We start from the raw sequence: 20011 nt of genomic DNA on the forward strand, positions 1-20011 counted from the left end.
TGTTAGAAAAATGTAAATAAAACGTTTTCATTCATTACAGCAAGTATTAAAGTACATAGGCTTGTGCGTTGAATGTAGTTATGTGTTACTCAACCACAAGATGGCAGCAAAAAACTATTTATTCTAATGACAGGCTGCAAGCTGTTTTTATACAGTCTATGGCTGCAAGGTGCATTTCATCCTGCAATGCGTTAGTCTTCCTATAGATGGCAGAAAAACACTTATTCCAGAAACGAGCTGATAAGCGTCTTGTGCTCGTGTTACAGCAGTAGAGAGCGTCTCGATGTTGAAGGCTTACTAGAACGGAAATAGTTGTTTTTCTTATAACAAAATTCTTAATGACTTTATTTCTGGTCAAACAGACATTTTTATTGTAGTAAATTGTTTTGGTTAAAAAGCCTGAAACTAGACAAAGCAACATATTAGTGCTTCATAATAGATTGAGGTCTGAGAGATGTGAGATACTGAGAATTTTTTTTTTAATTGTAAAACTCAAAACTTATAAAACAACAAACAAAAAATTAGGCATATTAAATATCAGCATAATGACAATCTCTCTCTCTCTCTCTCTCTCTCTCTCTCTCTCTCTCTCTCTCTCTCTCTCTCTATATATCTCTATATATATATATATATATATATCACCTAAATACAACACGATCAGGGCTTTCAGAAGACTACAACCCAGCATGTTACAAACACCACTTCTTCTGTGTTTGGGCACTTTACTATTCTTTTACACTTTTAAGGGTCTTTATTGTCCAAAGCAGAACTTCACTGAGGCTCCATTTTCATTCTCTACCTCCAGACTAGTTCAAGTGTTAACCAGTTCCACCAACATCTGTCCATAAGCACTGAATCAGCAGGAAATTCCAGCTCAAAATCAGATCAGACTTCCACAGATGAAATAATCAGCAGATGTCCCAGCAGCAGATCACGTCCCGGAGGCTCGTAGACCCTGTTTCTGCATGACAATTTCAGGAGTTTTGTGGAGGTTTGGACTGAGTGATGAGGTCTGGTTTGCAGCTGCAGCACCACAGGGAGGTAGTTTGCTTCTCAGCTTCCTTCAGCTTCCCCATTAAGATGGAGGAATCACCCCGAGATTTTCATCAGAGCTGCTGGATGCTGGAAATCAAGAAACAGTTAATCAGCTTAAGGATGGCTAAAGAACTAGGTTTAAAAAAATAGAAAAATAAATAAAACTGACATTCTAAAAAAGTAGAGGCAATGAGTATGATGGAAGACAATGCTTTTAATCTTAAAGTTTGTTATTAAATAATGCATGTTAAAGAATAATTGATTCTGCTAGGTAACATCATAACATCTAATAGAATGACTAAAGCATGTGCTTACATCAGGTCTTAAATCTGCTGCCTTCCCATAATACCTTTCAGCTGCCTCATTCAGACTGGCCTGTCTGTGGACAAAAACACACATTAAGTTATTATTATTAGCAACAACAACAAGTGCGGTGTTCAAGATATGCAATCAATATGTCCCATGTATTTATTGGCCAAGTGGCTATGGATGTTGATGATGAAAGAAGTGGAGTCCACCTGCAAACCACCTGAAACAAAAACTGGCAGATGCGAGCTGTGTGGAGGTTTTTCACACGCACACACACACACAACCACACAATACCACACACACACACACACACACACACACACACACACACACACACACACACACACACACACACACACACACACACACTTGAGCATATGAGCAGCGCAGAACACCACATCAAACTCAGAACTGTCCAGCTCTACAGCTTTCGGAGTCATCACTGCTGCCTCTCCCAGACGAGACTCTTCCAACAGAAACTGACCTGACAGACAGAAACAAACACAGAGGAGCTCACAGGATTGAAAACAACTCAAACACAGCAGACCAGAAGCCCACAGGTCAAACAGTCAGAGATCAGTGCAGAACAAGCGTCCAAAAACACACACATACAAAGAAAGAGAGAGTGGCATCAGGCATAGTGAACCTCAGTATATCTCTATATAAAAAAAATCGTAATTGTAATAATAAAAAATAAACGCTTAAAAAAAAAAATATCATAAATACATTTATTTACATAAAATCAGTATAATAATAAAAAAAACAAACAAAAAAAAAAAAAATATCAAAATAAAAACAAAAATAAAACAAAACAAAAATAAAAAAAATTTAAAGAAAATTTAAAGACACTATCAAATAAAATGTCAAGTGCATTTGAGCACTTTATTAAACAAATTAGAAGGGAATCAAATCAATCAGAAAGGAAATCAGATTGTACTGTAATGCATATAGCAGTTTCCTCTAGCAGGATCCAGCTCTATTGCCTTCAGGAAGTAATGCTCTGCTTCAGACTTCTGTCCCTGTAGAGAAATTAAGAAATAATTACACCTGCACCCAACGTTATTAATGAAGGGACACAATCATAACCAGACTCTTTAAACTTGTGCTATATATAATGCTAGACGTTATCAAAGTGTGGGAAAGTATACCTTCTTCATGGTTAGTACTTTTTCTAATAAAGTACACTTCCTTTACAGGTTCAGTGCTGATTGATTCCATGTTGGTGTTACCTTAACAAATGTTCTTGTCATAAGCAGTGTGGTTATATTAGGCTTGCTTCACTGAACACTTCTGTGGCAAACACTTCAGATAAAAGAATAAAGAAATATCCTGGAAAGCTGAGGCATTTCATGCTCTCCTTGGCTACGGTTCCTGAAAAGCATTCAACTACATCCAAGAGCGTTTATCAAATGCATAGACCTATAATACTTAAAGTCAAGGTTTCAAAAAACCTTCTAATGAAAGAGTTTTTGTTTTTGATTTGTTTTATTCCGTTAAGTGGTCATTTAAAGCTTTCTATAGATATTTTTATCATGTCTGTGAGGCATGTATTTGCTGAGTTTCGGTTTATTTTTGTGAAGCACTCCTGTTCAAGACGAGACGGCAGAAAGCGCATCATGTTTGTTTTCTTTATTTTATAAAAGCACAACGTTTATAAAATTGCTGACAACATTTGCTGATACAGTTACGAATGATGTATTACTCTTACCTTAGCAAAAATGACGGCATATTCACTGAAAGAAATGCAAGTGATCGTGCTGGAGCCTCTATGTCCTGCAAAGTGCGCTTTAGCTTCCACTCTCCGCACAAACTACTGGATACAGCACACATTTATCTAGGTTTAACATTTAAACACTGTTATATGCTTGAACTGTTTTATATCTATAGATTTTATTTTAGGCAAGTCGTGATGATTTGATAAGGCTATATTGATCAAACTTTAAAAAACAAAAACATATTTAACAAACAAAAACTGCTCCAAACGTTTTTCTAAATAAACTTAATAAAAAATTGAAACAAAATATAGTCACTTTGCCATTACATACAAACCTGAACTATTTTAATAGCTGGAACAGTAGTATAAGCTGTTTTGGGAGAAGAAAAAAAAAAGATGGGCTTGGGTCGGACTTGTAATGGCCAGTAATTCTGATTAGCTGTCGGACACGGGCCGTGCTAGGGTCTGAGCATCTTGGGCCAGGGCCGGGCTAGAGCCTAAATTTGAGGCCCATGCAGGGCTCCAGAACTAATATTAAGTCCTATAATAGCCAGGATTGCCGTCATAAAGATGAGCTTAAATAGACCGCATACGTCTTTTGTTGTATTTTTGTGGATGGCAAACATCATGATTTAAGTAAAAATCTACATGGGTAACAAAACAGCTGTCAATATGGACATGAGAGTGAAACAAAAACCTCAATGTGATCAAAATGCAGTATAAAAGTATAAAACTGTAGAGTCTCTCCACTGAATAAACACCAGATAACCATCAAACCGAATGCAACAATTGAGATTCTGAAAAATACGAAACAAAGAAAACATTATCTGCTTATTTGCAGGAGATATCAAAGTTACTACAGCAACTTCTCAGCAATACGCAAGACAACTTGTTAAGCATGCATTTCATCACACAGCTGGAAAAGTGATGAATGTTTCTTTGTAAATCCCCCTTGAGGCCCATTACACATTTCTAGGGTCATGTTTAAAGACTGTTACAGATGAACAAAACATGAAAAAAAATGAAGTGGGCAGGAATATTACGACTGGGTAGAATTAAAAACCTTATTTATTACGCAAATCTTTCATTTAACTACAAGTCTGTTTGAATATTTTTTTTTTTTTTTTTTTTTTTACAATGCAATACTGCTGATGACATACAGTACTAAACTTCAACTGCAACCACTGTATTAATCAAAGAAGCAGCTGCTCTACAAGTGTACTATGCCCCTGAATTATGCCCCAGAATATTAAGGGAAACATATCCTCTGCAGTGAATATGGACATGGTCAACACGATTGGCACAAGATCACATGCCGGCTCTCAAACATTGCTCTGAAGACATGTAAAAATAAATTTCCCCCGGTAGGATTAACACTGGCTGACGTCTTCTGCCTTTAGTTGAGTTGCGCATTTCATACCAAGAATGCTTTATTCGATTTTTTATTGATATTACCATTGGTGCATGGAGTGTGGACAAGCCTCTGTACCGTTCCAAGGAAAAACATTTGACGTGATTAAAAAAACAGACACAGAATGCAATATTCCAGAGCTCTGGAAGCCTAGGATTGCAAGCGCATTCGAACAGCTGGTGCATGACCACAGTCAGAGACAGAAACCAGTCCCAGAAGCCGAGACTAGAATCACAGAAAATCAATCACCAGATTCTTTGATTATGCCTTATACACACAAACACATAAATCGAAACAACTTAAACCCCGGGGAAGAGGTGAAAGAACGCAAGACTGTTGACCTTTATGTGAGAAGGTCGATTTTGATAAGAAGGACATAAAAGTAAGCACACAATCTTTGGTCACTCAAGAAGGACAGAGAAGGATGCATGCATGTGTGCATCTCTAGGGTTTAAATTAACACTGGGTTTCATCTAAAAATTTAAAGGTCACGGGTTGTGATTTAACATTTAAATGCAGTGTGTGAGACACTATTTGCATCACTCCTACAGGGACAACTAGTTACAGCTAAAATTTGCAGTCCACATTAGTGAAATTTCTGTAGAATTTAATGTGTAAAAAGGTCCATTGTCTACCACTTTTAAACTATGCAGCAACTATGCAACTTAAACATGAGGGAAATTTGCATGGAGAAGTTTTTGTTCTCAATCCAATCACATGCATTCCTACAGGAATGACTGGATTTCGCCCACAAATTTTAGTCTAGTAACAGTAAATGTAACAGCACCAAGAGCCACAGAGTAGATCAGCACTTGCTGAATCTGTATTTAAATATCCTGACCAGTTGAAAATCAATTAATTACATATGATTGGCAAGTTGGAGGTCAATTTGTTGAGATATTGGAACAATTATGGCATGAACACTGATGTGCCCAACTGGGTCCTTGAAATGATCTGTAAAGCCTGATTAGGTTCCACCTGGGAGTCTATAAATTAATCTTAATGGAATCAGAAGCAACTGGAGATGTTTACACAAATTATCACTTTCCTTCTACATTGGCTGCTACACTAAACCTATCATTTCATGGGTCATTTCGCTACAGTAAACCTGTAAAAGATGCCCAGGGTTTTGTCCAGTAAAGCATGCTGAAAAGGTTTTAAACATTTAAATAAGCATTAATGTGATGATGAGAAGGACAGAGACAGCAGGCCTGTCACACAGACAAATGTGGGATTGAATGGAGCTGGATTTCACAGAGATTAAATCTCAGTAAATATGTTTTAGATCAGTGTTTCACAACCATGATCCAATAGTGCACATTTAGGATATCTCCACATCTGTTTCAGGCCCTGAAGTCTACTAAATGTGCCAATGAGTTCAATTAGATGCATTTGATTAAAGGGGTCATATGATGTTGCTAAAAAGAACATTATGTTGTGTATTTGGTGTAATGCAATGCGTTTGTGCGATTTAAGGTTCAAACAACACATTATTTTCCACATAATGTACATTACTGTTGCTCCTCTATGCCCTGCCTTTCTGAAACGCATCATTTTTTTACAAAGTTCATCATTCTGAAAAGTGAGGTGTGCTCTGATTAGACAGCTATCCAGTGCATTCTGATTGGCTGAATACCTCAAGCGTGTGATTGAAATGTTACGTCCTTAACATACTTTGATGCCCTGTGTCCCGGCACGACAAGACAAAAACAGCTGTGCAAACAGCCTTGATTGCATGAGACTGCCCTCTTTTTATGCAAATTCTGCAGGAGAAATGGGTTTTTGATTGAATTATTAATATTGATATATGACACGATCAACCCTCACCCCTCCTCCAGCAGACACTCTCTCCAGAGTCTGAGAGGGGAATAAAAAGAGTTTGTGAAGAGTCTGCTGGAAACAAGCTTGAACTGAACTTGAAAGTGAAAAAAAGTGACGTATGGTGACGTACGAAGTATGGTGACCCATACTCGGAATTCGTGCTCTGCTTTTAACCCACCCAAAGTGCACACACATTGCAGTGAACACACACACCCGGAGCAGTGGGTAGCCATTTATGCTGCGGCGCCTGGGGAGCAGTTGGGGGTTCGGTGCCTTGCTCAAGGGTACCTCAGTCATGGTATTGAAGGTGGAGAGAGCGCTGTACATTCACACTCCCCCCACATACAATTCTTGCCGGCCGTCCCGAGACTCAAACTCGCAACCCTTGGATTGCAAGTCCAACACTCTAACTGTGAGGGCCACGACTTACCCCCTTGTGATAACTAAACACATGATATCATTTGTTTGATAGTTGCTTTTCCTAGTTTAAATCGCATTATGTGCTCATATACAAAAAACATAACACCTAAAAAGAGATATATTCTAAAAAATATATTTTAGAGTTAAAATTTGATGCAGATTGTCATCAGCTAATAAGCAAAGGATGTGGTTGAAGATGCGCGGGCAATGTGATGTTATTTGTGACGTGTGAGTCAGCCAGAAACACGCCTGAGCCTTCAGGTACTGACTCATAGAGAAACCACACACAACCATCAACACACCCTGAGCAACAGCCACAAAAACAACACAAACAAACAGATGAAATCAAACAGCTTCTAACATAAAAATACTGTTCACTTTTTAAAAGAAATTATACTTGTAGTGAGCAAGGATGCATTAAAATTGATCAAAGATGACAGTAAAGACATTTATCATGTTATAAAAGATGTCTATTTCAAATAAATGCTGTTCTTTTGAACTTTCTGTTTATCAAAGAGTCATGTAAAAAGTGTTTTCCAACCATTTTCAACCTTGATTATAATAAAATGTTTCTAGAGCAGCAAATCAGCGTATTAGAATGATTTCTGAAGGATCATGTGACACTAAAGACTAAAAGAATGACTGCTGACAATTCAGCTTTGCAATCACAGGAATAAATTATAGTTTAAAATATATATTAAAATAGAAAACTTATTTTAAATCGTAAAAAATGTTCACAATAATACTGTATTTATTGTATATTTGAACAAATAAAAGCAGCCTTGGTGAACATAAGAGACTTCTTTCAAAAACATTAAAAATCTTAACAACCCAAAACTTTTTATTGCATTTTAAACTGAAAGCTAAACATTATGTGGATGAGAACCTGTTGAACACATGCCACTCAAACAAGACCCACGCTGTGGTTTGAGGACTATTGGTGGACGCAGATAAACACTGTTTACTCCAGCTATCATGCTAATCTAAACCAAGCCAAACTGAACAGGATCCAGAGTCCAGCACAGGCCTGAAAAATGTGTGAGATACAGAATGAAATGTGCTTTAAAAAATGCCTGAGAGAGGGACAGTGTGCAAAACAATATCAGCAATTTCATTATGAAACGTTTGACTGCGAATGAACTTCAAGACTGTCTTAAGGAGACCAGTTGCCGTGGGGTGTTAAACTGAAGGATCTTCAGTTTGAATTTTATAATAAAACAGTTTAAAACTGAGGTGTGTATTTATTTTATTATTATTATTATTATTATTATTTTAATGAAAATATTAATTTAATGCACTATAAATAAGCGACTGCTTAACAAATGATGTTTGTGGGTGGGACTTCCTGTTTTCTGTTTAAGTAGGAGACATTGCGTGGGCTCTTCTGAATTGAGTCAGCAAATGCAAGGCCTGAGAGGAGATATTATGTAAAAAGTATTACGCTGTCAAAATGAAAAGATCACGGCAGTCAATTCTGCTCAGGCAAGTGAAATTCTATGCAAAATCTTCATGAATCTGTGGGATGCTGCTAGTGACACAAAAAAATGACACACTTCACCTTTAAATGCACAGCATGCTGTAATCTTTACAGGGTTTTGAGACTAAAGGACACAATGTGCTTTTTCACTGGAACTCTGCATTTGTTTGATTTCATATGTGTTCTTTCTTCTTTTTGCTTGTCTTGTAAAGCGAGCCGCTGAAGCCCTGAAAACTCTGACATCATCATGCTGAAACACCATATGTTGTACTGCCTCTTCTTGAGTTAGTGATCAAACAGACAGTCTGGTGAAGGGGAGAGTGTTTGTGATGCACACACTGTCCCTGCAGCAATCGAGAGCCTGTGATGTGATCACCAGGCTTTAAAAAAGACAATGAGATGTTATTGCAGCCCTAGTGCTTCATAGCACAGTAATAATGTGATCAAAATATCAGATTTTGAAGGCACTCCAATCCTTTCTGTGCTGTCTCCTTTATGAGAAAGAGAGAGACAGACAGAAACCACATGCTCTCTTAAAACTAACACCAAGGCAAAGGAAAAGGAAAAGTCCACCTATAAATAAAAATTCTGTCAACAGTTACTTATTCTCATGTTGTTACAAAGCTATATGACTTCATTTCTCTGCGGAACACAAACAAAGATATTTTGAAAAACAGAGTGCTTTTTGTCCACACAATGAAAGTCAGTGGAGACTAATGGAGTTGTTTTGGAGCCTAGTAAAATTTAAATAATAATAATAATAATAATAATTATTATTATTTTACAATTCATTAAAATTAAATGTATAATTAAAAATTAGTATATTTTTCTAATAATAAAAGTATTATTAAATAATGAGTTACACAATTTTACTTACTAAACAACTATTTATTATTCATTATATAATAATATATTATTCATTTTAAAATAATAGATATAATTATAATAATTTTGATTAATTATTTTATAATGAATGACACATTTATTATCAATGTTGTAGTTATTATTACAACTGTTATACAAGATTTCATTCATTTTTGAATAATAATTAATATCATAATTGTAAGAATGGTATATATTTGTAATAATAATAATAATTATTATTATTATTATTATTATTATTATTATATAATTTACCTATTTAATAAACAAATAAACAACAACAAAAACATTCATTTATATAAAAATGCATTTTATACATAAAAAACAACAACAACAATAATAATAATAATAATAATAATAATAATTAAAATTACTATTTTTGTACCTTTTTTTACACCCAGTATTGCTACAGAGCTACACATTGCTGAAAGAACATTATACAGAGAAATGCAATTACACACAGCTTGTCTTGTCTTGACTTGGGCACCCAGTCTGATAGAGTCTGATCTGTCCACATATGATCATTCCACATATTTTTTGTATGTGTTTTTTTTTTTTTTTGTGTGTGTGTGTGAGAGAGAGAGAGAGACAGGAAGGACAGAAGGTTTTCTTACCCTGTCTGTCCTGATCAAACTCTTCAGAGAGCAGGTGTAGCAGCAGCTCACACTGCAAACAGCACACAGCTCCTGTTTGGCCCTGAACATCCGCAGAGTGCTGGGGGCCAAATCTCCACATGTATGCAGACCAACCAGAACTGCATCCTGGACACCAGCCAGTGAAAAAGAAACTCACTGATCATAATTTGCTATGGACACATCCAAGTCCCTCTACATTTTTTGGCACAATTTCACCTAATTATCATGAAGCAATAGAACAACTTCAGCTCCGAGCAATGTAGCATATAAAGGAACAACTTCAGTTCCATAATCAAAGCCCACAGCTGGAACACTAGTACAGCACAGAGATTCTCTTGTGCTATTATATGAGTTTAGTATACATGAATTATTTGATCCTGAGAGAATGTCATATGAAATAAATTCACAACACATTTACAATGCAAAAACATAATGCTTCAACTAACATGGTAAAACACAATTTGAGCACCTAATTAGTATTTTAAGCATTATATTATATGTTATGATATTACAAAAACAACAATGTAAAATTAATTCATTAATAATAATAATAATAATAATTCTAATCATGTTATTATAATTAGTAGTATAGTAGTAGCCATAATTATACTTTTTTATATTATATATATATATATATATTTATTAGTATATATTATATATATATTATATATATATATATAGATATATATATATATATTATTTTCACATTTTAATATTATAATAATTATTAATAAATTATTATTATTAAATATGATTTAATAAATTATTATTATTATTATTATTATTATTATTATTATTATTATTACTGTTGCTGTTGTTTTACATGTACACAATTTTTCCTGCCCTGGTTATTTAATTTTTGAATGAATAATAAATAATAATATTAATATAATAATTTATTTTGTCATGTATTTGCTAATTATTTCATGGTGAATAAATAATAATAATTATTTTTATTAAAGTATTTGCTAATTATTTCATGGTGAATAAGTAATAATAATTATTTTTATTAAATAATAATAATAATAATAAATTAAATAATTGGTTTATTATTATTATTATTATACTTTTCTCCCTTGGTCAGAGCCCCCTGTATTAGGACCTCTCTTCACCTCCAGCTCTGTGATCAGTGTCTTGAGCTCAGTTTCTGCACTGATATATGAGGTCAAAGGGGAAAACAGGTTGCTGTCTCTGTCGTTCCCCCTCTCTTCTCTTCTCGAGCTTTCCTCTGCATATTCTCTCTTTCTCTTCTCTCTTTCCTCCAGACTCAGCAGGCTGGGGTGGACGCGGGGAGAGACGTTCTCTATGACGTCCAGAGACAGCATACTGAGGAAGCTGCTTCCTGAATCTGAATCATTTGGGTCTAATGGACATTCTGCAGCATTATCTGAAGTGGATAAATCATTGGTGACTTGTTTTGATAAAGCACTGGTTTCTAGTTGAGCCCCAAAACTTTCCTTTTCCTTAGTAATAAAGTTTTTGTGGCCATCACTGTTTTCAGAGTTTCTGCAGTGTTGTTTACTCCCATCCTCACTGTCCAAAGGTTGTTTCTTAGTGGCTCTGTCCAGTTTCTGATATGCTTTGGAGAACTTCTTCAATTTCCTGTTCCTCTCCTGAGCTCCATGTGTGTTGGAGCTGGAGGAGTCGATCCGAACACTTGCAGGTTGAACCGCATGGACAGAGAGGAGCACAGGTAGCCTTTCCCTGAACCCACGTCTATCACCTGAGATGAAGAAACAGATGATGAAAAAGATTAAATTCAGTTTGTTTTAAACTAAATTACATTTAAAAAAAATGTATCTGTTTGACTCAACAGCAATTGGCCAAACAAGCCACAACCTCAGACACTGCCTGAACCTCATGGGCCTTCTTACAGTTCATAAACTCATCTGGTCCAATAACTTTGTCTGCTGACAATCATAGGGCAATAACAGACAGTGCATGAATTATTACATCTAATCACCTGAATGTGACATGCATAATAATCCCAATAAAGATCCAGTGGAATGTAAATATGTTTTTCAGTGCTTCTGATCTGACTACAATTACCTTCTATAATGTCTCCAGTCATCACTCTCAGATCCTGCATCAGATCTTCCAGCTGCATACAGACCCCCAAACAGTGGGCTTTCGCTGCCCTCAGCAGGGCTGATATGACACACCAACTTCTTTGAGGCACTGCAGAAACCAAAGGTGGTGTTTTCCTTCTCTAAAAGCATATATATATATATATATATATATATATATACACACACACACACAGTACAGGTCAAAAGTTTTTGGAAACATTACTATTTTTAATGTTTTTGAAAGAAGTTTCTTCTGCTCATCAAGCCTGCATTTATTTGATCAAAAATACACAGAAAAAAATATTGTGAATATATTATTACAATTTAAAATAATTGTTTTTTCAAATTTATTAACCTTTAAATTATCATTTATTTCTGTGATGCAAAGCTGAATTTTTAGGATCATTATCACATGATCCTTTAGAAATCATTCTAATATGATGATTCATTATCAAAGTTGAAAAACAGTTCTGCTGCTTAATATTTTTTCCGAACATGTGATACTTTTTAGGATACTTTGATGAATAAATAAAAAAAAAAAAAAAAAAAAAAAAAAGAAGCAAATATATAAATATATAAATATAAATATTTTGTAATAACAATATACACTACTGGTCAGTAATTTTTTTTCTTTCTTTTTTTTAAATAAATTCAATACTTTTAAAATTAATTCAAAAAGTGATAGTAAAGAATATATATTATTAGAACATATATTATTCTATTTTTTTTTTTTTTTTGAATAAATGCAGTTCTTTTTAACCTTTTATTCATCAAATATATTAGACAGCAGAACTGTTTCCCAACACTCATAATAAATCAGAATATTAGAATGATTTCTAAATGATCATGTGATAGACTGGATGCTACATGTGACACTGAAGGCTGGAGTAATGATGCTGAAAAATTCAGCTTTGCATCACAGGAATAATTATTTTTTTAAAGTATATTAAAATAGAAAACTTTTATTTTTAAGTTGTAATAATATTTCACAATATTACTGTTTTTTCTGTATTTTTGATCAAATAAATGCAGGCTTGATGAGCAGAAGAGACTTCTCTCAAAAACATTAAAAAATAGTAATGTTTCCAAACTTTTGACCTGTACTGTGTGTGTGTATATATATATATATATATATATATATATATATATATATATATATATATATATATATATATATAATAATAAAAAAAGGATGCACTGTAAATCAGGTTGAGCGCCTCTTACCTTCTATCGCCCTCATGCGGTCTTGTGAGGAACTGATAGCACGTAACACTTCCTCTGGACTCACATACATGAACGCGCTCCAAACATCACGCGTGTAAAAGTCCACAGTGTGCGCATTAGAGATACTTAACGATATGGAGAGAAAGTGCTTAAGTGCTTGTCATTAAATGTCATTGTTTACGGGCATAGAAAAGTGAGAATATTTAGCGTGAACAGCAGCTGCTGACACAGTATTTAAGACACAAGTAGTCAAATCAGGAAATGATTCACTGAGCGACCGAATGTGCGGCCATGTTGGGTGTACCAGTCTGCGTTTTGTTGAATGGGGAAATCGAATATGTTGCCCTCACAAAAATGGCGTTTTTTATATATTTTTTTTTTATAAGTAATGCCTACATACCACCCTTAAAACAAAATTCAAAAACTAAACACCAAAAAAAACGGTTTTCTCCACATACTAGTGTGAGCAGATGTTAAGTTAACTTGAGACATGGCACCTTTAAAACAAAATGCAAAAAGTAAAGGTCCAAATAGAGGAAAATGCTTTAATAACAAATTTGCACATGGTGGTTTATCACACAGCGCCAAAAGGAAAAGAAAATGGGTTCCGGAGAACAAAGTTTTAAATGTGTTTTCGATGTAGAAAATTAACACTGAATAAACTAATTTGACATAAGGGTCAATTAAAGACGTCTGAAATGAGAAAAAAAAATCGCACGTGCCTAGTTCTTAGATATGCTTTCTTGGCATCAATGTTGGTTACATACATTTTTTAAAGTGTTTATACCATTTCCTTAAAAGAAAATTAATCCAAGGCTTCTTTTGCGATATTGTATTTACACTATCAACCAGTATATACAATAAATAGTTCATAGTGTGCATAAAAAGGACTAAACTTGAAATGTATTCTGTTTGAATCTCATCTCTCTCTCATTCTTTCTCAGGTCAGGGGTTTGCTTTCAAAAGGAAGGAGAAAATAAAACATGAATACAACAAACTTCTTTGAAAAGAGAGGAAGAAAATGCAAGCATCAAAAATCCAGTTAGAGAAGGAATATCCCGAGCATCTGAGACATCTATACCTGGCTGAAAGACAACGACTAGATGAAGAAGAACAAGAAAAAAAGAAGAAAAGATGTAAAGGGAGAGCAGTAGATGAAGAGACAGAGGCAGACGATGAACTAAAAACAGTGCTGGATTCTCCTTTCACTGAGAAACACATCTCAAACACAACGACTGACAAAACTACTGCCTCTGATTCAGCTAATGAACCAGCTGAGTCTGACAGGTACAGTAACAGCTAGTATGTGTGTGTGTGTATATATAAAAAAATAACACTTTTTAATCAGAGTATAGCATCAATATACACTGCTCAAAAAAAATAAAGGAACACTTTTTAATCAGAGTATAGCATCAAGTAAATTAAACTTCTGGGATATTGATCTGGTCAGTTACGTAGCAAAGGGGGTTGTTAATTCATTTCAGCTGCTTTGATGTTAATAAAATTAACAACAGGTGCACTAGATGGGCAACCATTAGAAAACCCCCAAAACAGGAATGGTTTTACAGGTGGAGGCCACTGACATTTTTTTCCCTACTCATCTTTTCTGATTGTTTTTTCACTAGTTTTGCATTTGGCTAGGGTCAGTGTCACTACTGGTAACATGAGGGGATACCTGGACCCTACAAAGTTTGCACAGGCAGTCCAACTCCTCCAGGATGGCGCATCAATATGTGCCATTGCCAGAAGGTTTGCTGTATCTCCCAGCACAGTCTCAAGAGCATGTAGGAGATTCCAGGAGACAGGCAGTTACTCTAGGAGAGCTGGACAGGGCAGTAGAAGGTCCTTAAGCCCATCAGCAGGACCTGTATCTGCTCCTTTGTGTGCAAGGAGGAACAGGATGAGCACTGCCAGAGCCCTACAAAATGACCTCCAGCAGGCCACTGGTGTGAATACGTCTGAGAAAACAATCAGAAACAGACTTCATGAGGGTGGCCTGAGGGCCTGACGTCCTCTAGTGGGCTCTGTGCTCACTGCCTGGCACCGTGTAGCTTGATTGGCATTTGCCATTGAACACCAGAATTGGCAGGTCTGCCACTGACACCCTATGCTTTTCACAGATGAGAGCAGGTTCACCCTGAGCACGTGACAGACGTGAAAGGGTCTAGAAAAGCCGTGGAGAACATTATGCTGCCTGTAACATTGTTCAGCATGACCGGTTTGGTGGTGGGTCAGTGATGGTCTGGGAAGGCATATCCATGGAGGAACAGAGAGACCTCTACAGGCTAGACAATGGCACACTTACTGCCATTAGGTATCGGGATGGAATCCTTGAACCCGTTGTCAGACCCTACGCTGGTCCATTGGGTCTTTGTTCCTCCTGGTGCACGACAATACCCGGCCTCATGTGGTGAGAGTATGCAGTCAGTTCCAGGAGGATGAAGGAATTGATACCATTGAATGTCCCCCACGATCGCCTGACCTAAATCCAATAGAACACCTCTGTGACATTATGTTTCAGTTCATCTGACGTCGCCAGGTTGCACCTCAGACTGTCCAGGAGCTCAGTGATGCCCTGGTCCAGATCTGGGAGGGAATGCCCCAGGACACCATCCTTCGTCTCATTAGGAGCCTGCCCTGACGTTGTCAGCCATGCATACAAGCACGTGGGGGCCATACAAACTTCTGAGTACCATTTGGAGTTGCTGCAATGAAATTTCAGCTTAATGGACTAGCCTGCTGCATTCTTTTTTCATTTTGAGTGTCTTTGAATTCAGCCCTCTGTAGGTTGATACTTTTCATTTCCATTAAACAATGTGGCATCTTTTCATTCCTAACAAATAACCCAGTCTATATCAGTATAGATATCCTGCATGATATTTTTCCCCATTGAGATCTGATGTGTTTTCAAAGTGTTCCTTTAATATTTTTGAGCAGTGTATATACACACACAAATATACAAAGCCACATTCCTGATTTCTGATTTGTGTCATCAGCTCCCACAAGACTCCATTCATCCAAAGAAAGCAGAAGCAGAAAATGTCATCGTATCAGAAGACAAAACAAGAATATGAAAGGATAAAGGAGGAACGAGCACCAAAAAGAGAGGTGAGGAAATAAAACCTAGCAAATGTATCAGTATGATGTAATTCTTGTACAGTTTTCTATTCCCTAATGAATCTCCTGTCATTAAGGAAGGGCCCATTATGTCATGTAAACATACACAGTTTAATCATCTTTTACATTCTTTGGCAAATGATTGATGCATGTTTTATTATGTGTGTGTGTGTAGGAATTCTTGAAAGACAAAGCTCAGCGAGAGGAGGCTCTGAAGAAATACAAGGAGAAGAAAACAGCAACATATCAGTTGTTGAAAAGAAAAACCAAAAAGGGTCAGCCCAACCTTAACCTGCATATGGAGCTGTTGCTGCAAAAGATTGAAGCTCAGCGCAAATAATTCAGTATCATCCATAAAATCAGACTGTAATCACACAATAAACTGTGCAGGTTTTTTTTTTTTTTTTTTTTTTTTTTTTTTTTTGGTGTACCTCAAGGATGTGTCTAGTATACTTTTGCATACCTTTTTCTTTCCCAGTAATATTTCTTGTAAGTAAATAAAATATTAAATTATACTCTTCTTAAGTTAATTCAAGCTAACAGTACAGAACTAATGCTATGACAGTAAGCTTATGGAAAAACATGAAGCTTTATAATATCTATTATCTGGTAAATCTATTTTTATCATTATATTTATGGTAAATAATGCTGTCAGCAGCCTAAAAGTACAGCAGTGCCTTAAAATACTTTCTTAAACATTTATAGCATAACTTTCTTCTTTTCTCTAACGACTCTTTTAAAAGTATTTTTGTGACATGATGATGGAATGATATCTTTTGTTTATTAGGTGAAAAGCATTGATATCAAAATAGTAATAAAAGACCAAATGCTAAAATACAAATATTTAAATCTGTTGATACTGAATTTTGCAAAGCATCTAACTTTTCATACAAAGATATTTAAAATAACATAAAAACATAAGGCACTGATGCATTAATAGCAATATGAGAAGCTCCCAGCAGCTCCAGTAACTGTAATATGATTTCATGAACAGAGGCAGAGGGTGTGGCCATTGAGTCATATGGCCCCTCCTTCTTTATTTGACTCCTCCCCCACATCATCATAGTCTGTTTTAAAAAAACAAGCAAATTCATGTTCATTTTTATAAATGCATCACAGTTTAGTTTAAATAGGGTTTAAATGAGTGACATAATGATTAAAATTAGATTTATGTAAAAAGATGACAAAAAACATACCTAACAGGTTTCTCTCATCTTCATTGCTGTTCTTCACATCATCATACTCCTCCTGATCTCCCTCTGATACACATGTGAAATAAAACCTCACATTGTAATGTGTAACACAGCTTGTGTCATTCATCTCATTCTCCTCATGACTGTCTGAGACTGTTAGATTAAACCTGATAAAGCCATGATGATGATCATTAACTCACTCGTTACACCTTGAAATATCATAAAAACATATATAAGAGTGATATTAAATTGTAGTTCTGTGTGACTCACTCGTTACACCTTGACAGTTCTGTTCAATAATGATGACGTCATCATAATGATCTAGTGTGTCCACTACACATACATGAAGATACAAACAGAACAAATGTCACATCATCATATCAGTACTGAGCATAATTTTAAAAGGTATTATGTTAAACATACTAAAAAAGGTAAAACACCTTTTTTAATATCAGAGTTCTGTTCGCTCATCGTGACATCATCATAGCTCATTTTAACACAAACACAAATAAAAAAAAAAATAACTATATAAAGAGAGAGAAAAATATGTTATATCAGAGATGTCCAAACCTGTTCCTGAAGGGACACTGTCCTGCAGAGTTTAGCTCCAACCCTATTCAAACACACCTGTCCTGAACCAAAGTAATCAAGGTCTTCAGACTCACTAAGTGCTTCTCAAATAGAACACACATCCTAGTGAGGATACATCCTTCCTAGTCCAGTCCTTCTGAGGATTCAAGGCTAGAGTCCTCTCAGCATTAAATGCCAGAATGATACGGTCTACTTAGTGCACATGTCTATGTCACAGCAGAAAAATACTACTAGAATTATAATTTGAATAATACTTAATGCTGAAAAATTTTTTTTATTAACTGACTTTCTTTTAATGCAGTACAGGTAATGACTGTCTGTGGTCTCTCACTGGTTTACATTACACATAGTCTAGCATTATGTGATTCCTTTACAACTAAACAAATAAAAACATAATGCTTTCACCTAAAATAAATAAATAAATAAATAAATAAATATATATATATATATATATATATATATATATATATATATATATATATATATATATAATATATATTATTTGTATTGCAAAACATAAGGAAATGGAACAAACTCACTGTTGATTTTCATTTTCAGATAATTAATTTTTCATGAATTGGATTGTAGGCAACTGAAGGACACAAATTATACACCTGAGTAGCACACGCTAGAAACTTCCAGACAAGTGTGTTGGAGCTGGATGAAACTAAACTCTTGGCCCTCCAGGAGCAGGACTGGACATACCTGCTTTATGTATTTTAAATATTTAATCTAATTACAGAATAACAGAGTAATACCTGTCTCACGATCTGGTTTCAGTCCATCAGTGATGAAATCATCATAGTATCCCGGTGTGATTTGCTTCATCTCTTCTGCATCATGAGGTATATCTTACATTACATTTATGCATTTAGCAGACACTTTTATCCAAAGCGACTTACAGTGCATTCAGGCTAACATTTTTTTACCTAACATGTGTTCCCTGGGAATTGAACCCACAACCTTTTGCTCTGCTAACGCAATGCTCTACCACTGAGCCACAGGAACACCATATTTGGGCATATAGGAATATTTTTTAGAAACAAAATGTAATATTTTCTCTTGCAGGTCTTGAGACCTGTCATTGTTGACATCATCATAGCATGCAGTGTTTCTATTTCAAATAAGATTTTAGTGTTATGAACAGTTGAGTCACTGGTGACATATTTAATTTACTGGAAGAATTATATTTGTATGATTTTGAGTGTGAATTACATTTTATTTTTCATTGAGTTTGAACATCAAATGCTTTATTTTTAGGTATTAATTTGAATATATTTCAGCTCTCTAACCTGAGAGAAGCTCATCAGCATCTTCATACCCAGAATGCAGTTCTTCAGAGATAAGACTCCCTGTTAAAGAAAAGCAGAACATGTTCATCATTACAAACAGACTGAATCCTCATTTTCTCTGGATCATAAAGCATTGTGTTAGTGACAACACAACAAATTACTTGCATTTTAAAAACATTAGAGACAGAATGTTTTTGTTGGGCCAATTAGCAAACACACACACACACACACACACGTATCCTCACATGAACCCATTCCTCACTGCATTCCAGAAATACACAAAGCAAAAGAAGCTCACTGGCACACTCACACACACACACACACACTCTATCTTTCACACACACACACACACACACACACACACACCATGCAGCTCTGTGGTTTTCTGTCAGGAATTCTGTGGTTTTAAGCAGGAGGTTTAACAGGACTAATAATAGATGAACATCAACTGTCTGACAGACTCTTATTAATGGTATTAAATGAGATTGATGGCTCATGTCTCACCCCTCTGAGTGAAGTGATTGTGTCTGTGCTGAATCTCCTCATAAACGGCCTCAGACATCATCCTGTGTCTCCTCTTAGAGAGAGCTGTGAGTGTAGACAGACAAACCTGCTGTCAGTTCACAACACATGACTGATCACACACTGAATAAGACACAATATGACAGTCTCTGGATCTCTCCTACCTCTCCTCATCACTCTGTTCTGCTGAATCAGTATAAGCAGTGGCACTAAGAGCAGTAAGAGCACAACTCCCAGAACAATCACAAGCACTGGGGAAGACACTGGTGGAGGAGTTTGTGGAGGAGCGACTGATGTTG

At 35.6% G+C, this 20011-nt stretch overlaps 3 protein-coding genes across 6 annotated transcripts in view; 1 reads left to right on the forward strand and 2 right to left on the reverse strand.

The window, feature by feature from the left end:
- LOC109069083 overlaps positions 1–19755 on the reverse strand; it is a 36345-nt gene extending 16590 nt beyond the window's left edge. The window contains exons 1-4 of the mRNA XM_042736724.1: positions 19695–19755; positions 19191–19250; positions 18657–18731; positions 17311–17373 (exon numbers count right to left, since the gene is read on the reverse strand). Of these exons, the coding sequence (XP_042592658.1) occupies positions 17311–17373; positions 18657–18731; positions 19191–19250; positions 19695–19755 (259 nt within the window). The remainder of the gene's footprint in view (positions 1–17310; positions 17374–18656; positions 18732–19190; positions 19251–19694) is intronic.
- Positions 1103–13385, reverse strand: LOC122140140 (methyltransferase-like protein 25). 4 transcript variants are annotated; one of them, XM_042742081.1, is made up of 6 exons: positions 12998–13385; positions 11754–11882; positions 10817–11427; positions 9684–9830; positions 1351–1414; positions 1103–1122 (listed from the first exon to the last, which is right to left on the reverse strand). In XM_042742081.1, the coding sequence occupies exons 1-5, from the start codon at positions 13065–13067 to the stop codon at positions 1397–1399; spliced, it is 975 nt and encodes a 324-aa protein (XP_042598015.1). In that variant the 5' UTR covers positions 13068–13385; the 3' UTR covers positions 1103–1122; positions 1351–1396. The 4 variants fall into 4 exon arrangements, with proteins under 4 accessions (XP_042598015.1, XP_042598003.1, XP_042598008.1 ...); XM_042742074.1 differs by lacking the exons at positions 1103–1122; positions 1351–1414 and adding exons at positions 8387–8519; positions 8557–8567; XM_042742069.1 differs by lacking the exons at positions 1103–1122; positions 1351–1414 and adding an exon at positions 2189–2363.
- LOC109062344 (thyroid transcription factor 1-associated protein 26 homolog) lies at positions 13880–17002 on the forward strand. The gene is made up of 3 exons (XM_042742115.1): positions 13880–14284; positions 15994–16105; positions 16290–17002. Exons 1-3 carry the CDS (start codon positions 14019–14021, stop codon positions 16452–16454), a joined length of 543 nt encoding a protein of 180 aa, XP_042598049.1. The 5' UTR covers positions 13880–14018; the 3' UTR covers positions 16455–17002.
- Positions 19756–20011: the final 256 nt, after the last annotated feature.

This window comes from Cyprinus carpio, chromosome A4 (genome assembly GCF_018340385.1).
Source record: "Cyprinus carpio isolate SPL01 chromosome A4, ASM1834038v1, whole genome shotgun sequence".
Lineage (NCBI taxonomy): Eukaryota > Metazoa > Chordata > Actinopteri > Cypriniformes > Cyprinidae > Cyprinus > Cyprinus carpio.

Bases quoted from the DNA above. Each gene is read 5' to 3' on its own strand.
- LOC122140140 (XM_042742066.1), bottom strand. From the start codon at position 13,067: ATGTATGTGAGTCCAGAGGAAGTGTTACGTGCTATCAGTTCCTCACAA. The intron at 11,883-12,997 runs GTAAGAGGCGCT...TGGTTTCTGCAG, and splicing joins CCGCATGAGGGCGATAGAAG to TGCCTCAAAGAAGTTGGTGT. The intron at 9,831-10,816 runs GTGAAGAGAGGT...GCTGGTGTCCAG, and splicing joins CACTGATCACAGAGCTGGAG to GATGCAGTTCTGGTTGGTCT.
- LOC109062344 (XM_042742115.1), top strand. From the start codon at position 14,019: ATGCAAGCATCAAAAATCCAGTTAGAGAAGGAATATCCCGAGCATCTG. The intron at 14,285-15,993 runs GTACAGTAACAG...TTGTGTCATCAG, and splicing joins GAACCAGCTGAGTCTGACAG to CTCCCACAAGACTCCATTCA. The intron at 16,106-16,289 runs GTGAGGAAATAA...GTGTGTGTGTAG, and splicing joins AACGAGCACCAAAAAGAGAG to GAATTCTTGAAAGACAAAGC.